The sequence below is a fragment of the Poecilia latipinna genome, unplaced genomic scaffold (assembly GCF_001443285.1).
Source record: "Poecilia latipinna isolate Pla-1442-1.1 unplaced genomic scaffold, P_latipinna-1.0 Scaffold854, whole genome shotgun sequence".
NCBI classification, from domain to species: Eukaryota; Metazoa; Chordata; class Actinopteri; order Cyprinodontiformes; family Poeciliidae; genus Poecilia; species Poecilia latipinna.
The window spans coordinates 168,847-178,172 of record NW_015113470.1 but is presented as its reverse complement, the minus strand read 5'-3'; the positions used below and the strand labels follow the sequence as shown (position 1 = coordinate 178,172).

General features: G+C 40.6%; 1 protein-coding gene across 1 annotated transcript in view; it reads right to left on the bottom strand.

Annotated features, from left to right (window-relative positions):
• Nucleotides 1-4,180: 4,180 nt before the first annotated feature.
• Nucleotides 4,181-9,326, bottom strand: part of ism2b (isthmin 2b) — an 18,339-nt gene continuing 13,193 nt past the window's right edge. Inside the window, exons 4-6 of the mRNA XM_015048004.1 lie at nucleotides 8,265-8,402; nucleotides 8,108-8,176; nucleotides 4,181-6,618 (exon numbers count right to left, since the gene is read on the bottom strand). Coding sequence (XP_014903490.1) covers nucleotides 6,101-6,618; nucleotides 8,108-8,176; nucleotides 8,265-8,402 — 725 coding nt within the window. The 3' untranslated portion in view covers nucleotides 4,181-6,100. The remainder of the gene's footprint in view (nucleotides 6,619-8,107; nucleotides 8,177-8,264; nucleotides 8,403-9,326) is intronic.

The following is a 9,326-nucleotide window of genomic DNA, read 5'->3' as shown; positions in this document are numbered from 1 at the left end:
GGGCCCCCCAAAAAAAAAAAAAAAAAAAAATGCCCATAACTGCCTATTTTAATAGTTCAAACATCAAATATGTCTCAATTAATCCTCACAGCTGAAACCGTCTCGCAAAAGCTAGCATCCACGGTCGGTCTTTTTTATCACCTATTTGGGGATACAGCCAATCAGCGCGAAGGAAAACGAAGGGTGCTCCTCGATTGGCTGCTTTACAAATGCCAGCCAATAGTGAGCCAAGTTGCATAGTATTTCATGGGCTAAACATATCAGCATCCCAAACTGAGTTTTCTTTCCAATATTTTCGATATTCTCTAAGAAAAAAATCTTCAAATACTGAACCGAGACTAGACCAGGGTCCACTGTACATTGATTTTCAAAATTTCTAAGTTTTGTAAAGTGTAAAATAATCACATTAAGGTTGACAGAACATCCTGTCTGCTTACCTCCTTTATATGATCCAAAATGAAAAAGCCTACCACAAAAAGTCAGGAAATGTGTGCTTCATTGATAATTTATATTTTGCTAATTAAACGATAGTGCTTTTATGCCATAAATTATTCTTTGCTGTTTCCCTCATTTACCCCCATAAGGTGACACACACGTGTAAGGAAAAAGCATTTGAGGAGCCGAGTGGAGTATGTGGATGGTGTTCATGAGAAGTTTTCCAGATTTGCCTCCAAAACAGTTTTGGTGGAGGCAGTGTTATGGTATGGGGTGGCATCACCGTCATTGGAAGAACAAGGCTTGAAATTATTGGAGGCAAGAGTTCAACAGAGTTGAGTTTAGCAATTCCGGCACCTCCAGTCCCAAATTCTGGAGGAAGTCTCCATCAAACCCTACTCTGTGGGGGGTGAGTGTCGTCATTTTGGACCACATATCTTTGCTCAACCTATAAGTGCAGTTTACATACAACTGGGGATATTTAAGAAGAAATAAACGAATGATACGAATCTCCTTACTTGACTATTTCTGAATGTAAGATGCATTTTAAAATCTTCCTACAATGATTTTACTATCATTGGACATTTGTCAAGTATGTCAAAAAAGAAAGAAAGAAAAAAAAGAACCTCCTTAAAAGCTACAGCTATTGCGAAGCTTCTTTCTTTCTGGCGGTCTCCTGAACAGAAGCTGCATTTTTAAGATTAGTGCTGCTGATCATTCCAGAACAAGGAGCTCCTCTGTGTCAAGTGGGTTAAGGAATGGGATAATTCAAGCTGGAGATAATCCATTAAAATCCTAAAGCCCTTTGGCATTCCCATGTAGATGGAGCTGCTAAAACGCACATATGAATTTGTAGACATTCATGTGGTGTGTGTGTGGGTGTGCGTGCGTGCGTGTGTGCTTTCCATGATTTCAAAAAAAAAAAAAAAAATCCTCTGCAGGTCAATGTTTGTGCGGCGTCATGCGAGCGCTCGCCGTTCCGTTGGGGGTTGGGGTAGCTGCAGTGTGCAACAGGAGCAGGGAGGCACGACGAGGGCCACGCTGTGAGCAGGGTCAGGCAGCCGTAGTGCACCCAGAGGAAATATCGCGTTCCTGCCAGCCTACAAAAGTAAACATATCTGTAACCACCATTGGCTGGCACCGGGCTGTAGCCACCAGCGCTCAGCTAAAGAGGTGAATCATTTAACTGTCTGAAATGAGCAGCAGAGCCCCACATTAGAAATTTTGACTCATCGTTCAGCCTTTTTTTTTTTTTTTTTTTTTTTTTTGTCATTTCTTATTTAGTTAAACTCATTCCAACTGAACAGTTTTAAACTTCTGTGTAATCATAGCGTTCTCCGGCAAGTGATGCTCATGCCCTCTTCACAAGCTGCAGGAAAATAAAAAAATAAAACCTCGCCTCGCTTTTTTAAAAACGCATCTGTCCGTAAAAAAAATAAAAATAAAAAAAATCTCTCCCGCTTCATTCAGTGTGTCAGATAACATCTCTTAGCCACGGTGTTTCCAAACCACCCCCTTCTTCTTTCATGTCCCTCGTTCGCCTCCCTATTTTCTCCCTCTCCTCGCTTTTTCCCTGCTCTGACTTTCTCCTCCGTCTAAACATCTGTGGTTATTTATCTGTTATTCTGTGGCAGCAATGTGGTCAGCATCTGTCTGGCTCTCCTTCACTCACTACCCATTTGTAGTCAACGTCAGAACCACATGGGGGGACGGAGTTATGCTTGTTGTTGTTCATTTCAAAGCAAAAACTGCAGTGGGGACAGGTACTACTCATAGTCTTTGTTGGTTGTGACTTGTTTTTATAGTCACTGTGTGTACCTCTAATCACGGGTCAAAGGGAACAATAAGAGAAGTACGGATGTCATGACCAACCGAAAGCAGAGCATTTGAGAGTACCGTTTGCATTGCCTAAGCCTATGGATTTGCATTACTCTGACCTTTCATCTTCTAATCTCAAGGTTATTTAATCCTCTAGAAAGACTATAGCCTCAGACAATGTTGTGGCCGGCATAGATCAGCCTAGAAACCACATGGATGCTGGCTGCAAGTTAAGGCATAAAGGGGCTTAAGAGCTTTTACAAAGAACAGCTGAATTTTGGCCGACATGTTCAATTGAGCGTTCCAGCATCGGCCATGATTCCTCTCATCACATTTGAAAATTTGTCGTTTTCATAAACCACCAGAAGATGAGTGAATGCAAGGCTGTGGGTGGTTGTTTTGAGTAGAGAATGAGCATGACAGATGACTCGAACACATCAAATAAACCTGCAGGGGAAATACCCGTAGCTCGGATGAAATTAGCGATTGCATTCTAAGTCTGTGAGTTTGCAGAGGGATGCAACATGTAGCCGGCTCCTGTTATTTCCAGGATCTGTTGCATGTGGAAAACGTAGCTTTGACAGGAAAAGATTACAGGCTCATTCTGATTACTCCTCATCAGAGTGGGCATTAACTCACAAAACCACTAACTGTTTTTTTTTTGTTTGTTTTTTGTTTTACAGATTGCAGAGCTTTCCGGTTTCCATCAGTTCTGTGCAGCGGATAGACCGAGCAACATGAAACATGGACCTTTCTTTGGCTTCCTACATTGTGGTTTCTCATTAAATCACACTCAATGGAACAAACAATTTTAAAATGAGCATACACTTATTTTCTTATCAGGATTAAACTGTGACTAATCTGTTGGTGTTTTTTTAGACAAAAAAAATTGTTGGTCTGGCAACTCAAAACTCAAAAAATCCAGTGTTTTACTGATCAGTGAATGCATTACATGTGCCAGATCACGCAGAATGCAACACAGAGTTGCTACTGTGGGAAGATATTTGGCATTACTGGCCACGGCTGGTGGCCAACAGGTTGAAAACTTAAAAGTCACGTCACAACAATCTTCAGTGTCGAAGCTGTTAAATCCAAAGTTTACAATTTTCAGTATTACAGGGGTGACTAAATCAGAATCAATGGATTTCCAGCTTGATAAGGTCTGACTGCTAACTGCCAAGGCAGAAACTCAAAAATATAATTATTTTTCTGATCAGTGAATGAACCGTATGTGCCAGGTTGTGCTAACCACAACACTCTTTTTGCAATGGGAAGAAGATGCAAAGCTGGTGATTTTCAGTGTCACTCAGGTGTTTAAGTCAGAAGCACGACAAAAGTTGTAAGAAGCTACTGAAAATATTATTTTCTATTCGGCCCGTTGGCTTTTTTGTCAGGCTACTACGATGGAAAATAGATTTTGGTGGGTACTGGTCATTTTGCTTTTGTGGTTTTGGCTGGTTTCACACACAACTTTTTCAACTTACAAAAGTTTATGTCTGCCGCGGGACATCAATTCTGACTTGAGGACGTTTTGTTGAACTAGCAAAGGAGGAGAATTAATCTGGAGCAGGATTCAGGAGGAGCTGACCGTTTTATTCTTTTGAGCTTTAAATGTCTGGGGTTATTTTTTTTTATTGAACATTCAAAAGCTGATTTCAAGTCTAGCTCTGCATTATCTGGGCAAAACACTCAACGACTACTGTTCACATTTAGCTAATGAAGCTAATTGCTAACATAAGACACTGAAACAGTTTTAAACATAAATCTCTGTCTTTGTTTTACAACAGTAACACTATGTTTTATGGTGGCTTCTGTCTCACATGTGTTAGGAAATTGTCTTGGAAAATTCGACTCAGCAAACTAAAGGTGATTTGAAACCACCTTTGTCTAAGGTGTGGTAAAAGAAAACACATTAAGATGTCAGATGATGAATGCAAACTCTTTATATATATATTTATATATATATATATATATATTTATATATTTCTTCAGTATAATTGCAACAACATATTCATAGAGCAGTCCAACATAAAAACTGAAACACAGACACACTGTTTGCTGTTTAAAGTGATATGAGGCAAAAATGCTTCCCTTGTAACCGGGTGCCTTCATTTGTTCAATTCAATTAGTGCACCATGCTGAGTGTAGAGGCAGTTTGAAGCTTCAGCAAACGTAAAAACAAAACAGAACAGACAAATAAATACTGTACAACACCATAATACGTAATACTAGACCCAGAAATCACAAAAAGATCATGCTTTTTTCCTTTTATATATCAACACTTCTTACATGTTATGAAACTTCATGAAATAACGCAGCATTTCGGTTGAGCTTACCTTCACGATAACAAAATTGTTAATGAATGGCAAAAAAAACAAAACAAAACAAAGTAAAATAAAATAAAGTGCCTTGGCTATTTCAAAGTACAAATGCCTGTTTGCGTGTGGAGGCAGAATTCCTGAAAAGAGGTTTGTTGCGAATATCTGTCGAATAAGATTGGATAGAAAAGACAAGTCCAGCGGTCACGTTTTATGTGTGTCCATCACAAAGCTGAAACATGTTTGGCCACAGGTAAAAACTTTTTTTTTTTTTTTTAATATCATGCACCATACATAATGGCTAAAGCCTGAAATATTTGGTCGTACCAACTTATTCCTGTCGCCGATGCCAATATCCTGTGTCAGCTGACTTCATGACTTTATTTAGGAAGGAATGTCTTTTCTATCCAATCCGGTTCAATCGAGCAGCTTGAAAGAATTAACCAAACGTAAAGGATCCAAATGCCTTCTGAAAAAGCATCATCAGTTCATCGCTTTCTATCTGGATTACACATCGACTGATTCTTGCCCCGACATGCTTCTGTACAAGATCCAGAAAGTGTCCTGTTGATGAGGTAAATGAACCGATTTCGTTTGGCATGATCAGTTAGTCCCCCCCCCCTGAGAACATTGTAGAGACACACCTACATGCACAATCTAACCATTGCCCAACTTGCTCCTCGTCTACATCTGCACGGTAGAGATGTTGAGGCTGGATTTACACTGGCACCAACAGTCTGATTTGTATCTCTTTGGCACCCGGATTATGTATTTTTTTTGTGGGGCTGAAATCGAGTCAGCCCCACAAAACGTTTGAAATGGAATGGTATTTTTCTGGATCTTTTCTGTCTAAAGGCTACTCTCGTAATACTCTCTAACAAGTCTTACAAGGACAATTGACTGTGAAAAGTCGCTTTGCCTATTGAATCACTCATTCAGATCCATATTCCTTTATAGTTTGCAGTTGTGATGGAGGAAAGAAAAAAAAAAGCACCGAATGCATGTGTTGTCTTTTGGATCTGCGTGTCCATTTGTTAAAGTCCTCGTAAAGCCTGAGGGTTTTTACGTTGTAGCAGCATTGAGATGTTGATAAGCTAACTATGCCTTTGTTTGTATCTTGAAAAGGACCACTTTATTAACATAACATTTAAACTTTTATGAAGCAATATAGGATTTAGGCCATATGTTATCATCCAATATTAGACAATAACTACAGGACACAAGAAAACAAGCCTCAGAGGGAATGAACTTTAGAAAGAAATAAATTGATACAACACCAAATGTGTGAGAAGATGACAACCAACCACTCCCCCCCCTCATCCTTTCATGTAAATCAGTTGGCCGAGCCTGGATGTAGGACAATGATGCTGTGGGCACAAACCTCATCAAAGCTCACAATCACAAATGAAAATGTTCTTTGAGGGTTTTGCATGATTAATAGCTCATATGTGGCTTTAAGGTAATATTTATTATTTAGCAGAGGCTGTTTCATCATAAATTAGGACTGTAGTTGTTTTGGCTGTCGTAACTCAGTACTCTCTAGCCTCTTCAAGTTCATTCATAAACACGTCTTCATGGGGGTTTTCTGGGCAACTCAGTCCGTTGTTCGGCGGCCGCACCACATGGAAGCGACTCCAGTCTCCTTTGCACAGGATCCAAGGCAGGACGTCCACCTTGAAGTGCAGCTCCTGTGAGAACTCGGTGCTGATTAGGTTCGGCGTGCCCGCGCCCTTCCCCCGCGTGATCAGGCGCCCGCGGTCGCTGTAGCAACAGTGCTGCGCCGCCAGAGTGGACGAGTCGCTGGAAAGCGCTGAGCGAATGCAGCTGCGCGCCGAGGGCTTGTAGATGTCCAGCCGCTCCTTTGGGCCGCTGGCGTCGCGCCAGCGGAAAGGCCGCCCTCGGGTCTCGTCGTAGAGGCTCACCACGGTGTACGCCACTTCGGACGGGTACGAGCAGGGGCAGCTGGGCAGCTCGGACAAGACCTGATGTAGATACCTCTGGAGAAAGTCACTCTTGCAATTCAGCCACTTCTCACAGCTGTCCACATCTGTTGGAAAAGAGGAAAGAGGAAGCAAAGCTGTGTCTTTAGTAGTTTACAGGAGCTCTGCTGATAGGATGAACAGGTGCCAGAATGGAGCCAAGCTGAAATCTTATGGGAGGCTTTCCTGAATGTTTATATTACAGTTCAGAACAACAACAATCTGCTTTCTCCAGGGAAAATACATCAGCTACGTAGCATTGTGACTCACTGCTTAACAATCCCAATGCTTTTTCACAAACTTCTGAGTAATGTTATTGGGGTTTTTGGTAGTAGACCAACATGAAGTACTGGATAATTGTGAAGCAAAAGTTAAGTGATAAGTGACCTTCTAACTCTACAGCTTCAAGTCTTTTAGGATAAGTCTCTACCAGTTTTTCTTGGCTGTCTCTCTTTGCAAAATAACCTAAAGATTATTTTGATTTCTGATTTCTGTGCATTTTCCCACTTTTCTGTCAGATTATATGGACAGAATCTATGATAGGATTTCTGGAATTTAAGACTTGTTAAAACCTTTTTAAGACAATAATGAATGAAATTCAAGAACTGTAAGAAAATCACCTACGGTCTTAACCCCCACAACGCCGTGCTTTTTTACACATAAAGCACCTAGCTTGGTATGGAGTTGGCAATAGAAGTGAGTCAATGGCAAAGACGAATGTCATCGAGCTGACTGGCAATAAATTTATACTTACCAGTGACAGAAAATCGTAGCTAGCTAGCTGTGGTATATTGTTTACAGGTAGCCTCGAACGCAAACCCTCAAAGTCACAAATGACAGAAATATTCTGTGTGAAAACATTTTTAAAAACAGACAGACTACACAATGTTAAATAGTTCTGCTGCAACAAAAATGTAAGAGCTTTGATTAACATATTTGAGGCCACTTGATTTTTTTTTAATGAATTAAAGACATTTTAAGACCTTAATTTTAGATACACAAATTTCAGACTTTTTAAGAATACCCGGACTCGGCCTTTGAGCATCAATTTTCAAGTTCTATCACAGAATCTCCAATGGATTTCACCATTCTAACCAAACAGTGTGACTTGATCTGACCCATTGTAGCTTTGGCTGCATGTTAGAGGTGTGTGATAGAGCATTTTTTGGCAGCGACCCGTACCAGCTAAATACCAGTATTGCTGATATCAATACATACATATATAATCCAACTTCTGATTGTAGTAGTTTCTCCTTTGAATCAACTTGTTCAAACATTATTTTGACAAAGTTTATAGGTAGCTACAAAATACTTTAATGCCAAATTAGCATGATTTCTGTGCATTTTTCCTAAATACAGTGCAACACATTTTAATTAGAGAGCAAATCAAAATGAAATCTTGACTTGTCATTATGATCAGTTTTTTTGGATTGATCCGCCCAACTCTACTGTGTGTTTTGAGTTGCTGCCCTACTCGAAAGTAAACCTCCACTCTAGCCTTATATATTTTCCAGTCTCTAACAGATTTTCTTCCAGGTTTTCCTAGAAAGAGCCCACCTGTTCCAAACGGTTCGGTGCCGTTCTCCATCTCAAAAGGGAATGGTTCCACCACAGCGTTGACGTCACCTACGAGGACAAAAAGAAACGGGTGAAATTAGATTAGAAATCAGACTAAAGAAAATTCTTTAAAACGAAGCTAGACGTAAAACGCTACCAGGGCAAGGCTCCAGGTCGCACTTTGAAGCTTCAGTCAGTGTGCAGGAGTAGCCACAGGATTTAGTCCTCTTTCTTTCACCGTGTCCACATGTCACTGAGCATGGAGACCAAGGAGTCCATTCATCTGTCTCCTTCTCTGTGGGAGAGAAAACAAATCCAAAATCACCACGCACTCCAAACCCAGCATAAGCGCTTGTGATTTACTTCGTGGAGATCAAAGCCAGCTATACACTCTGTGATTAGATCAGTGTAAAAACAGAGGAAAAAAAAACAAAAAAAAAACAAAACAAAACAGAAGTTTTGTTTTGACAGGAATCTGTGTACTCGAACGCTCTAATCCAGAACAAGCTTTCAAAGTTTCCTAAACGTCTTAGGCTATACACATGACAATTTTCTCCTGGTTTAACCTTTCCCATGCAATCCGTTGCTCTTTTTAAGCAGGCTTGAGTGAAATTAGAGGGAGAGAGGTTGTGCTGTGGCTGTCCGCCTCCGCACCATATTTCCTTGTGGTGTTAATAACACTGAAAACAAGTCATTCTTGATTAAAGGCGAGGTGGGTGCAGAAATACCAGCCTGGGTGTAGCAGGCACCCAATTTGACTTTGTGGGCAACGCCAGCTCGCCATGTGGCCATAGGGGCATGAGGTCTCAGGGAGGTTGTAATTACAGAACGAGCTAAGGTTGGCACCCTTAATTTATGTCCGCAAAGTCGTTAGATGTGACCATTTAAGCTGCATTGTTGCCTTTTACTGATTCTCTCCTGTATACGCAACATCGAAAGAGATTAAAATATGCATAATGGCTTAATTCACTCGCGAAGAGACGGTACGTTCACTGCAAAAGTTTCTTCAACCATAAAATATTTGGATCAATCTGGGGACAGCTTCGAACAACCCTCCAAACTGCCTAAATACCAATCCGATTGGGGCTCTGCATTTGGGATTCACTTCCTTTTCCAACTCTAACAGCGCACACCTCGTGATTCTTTGTCTCTCTCTCTCTTTTTTTTTTTTTTTTTTTTTTTTTTTTTTTTCCCTGGGTAGGTTTTTTTTGAAAGCTGG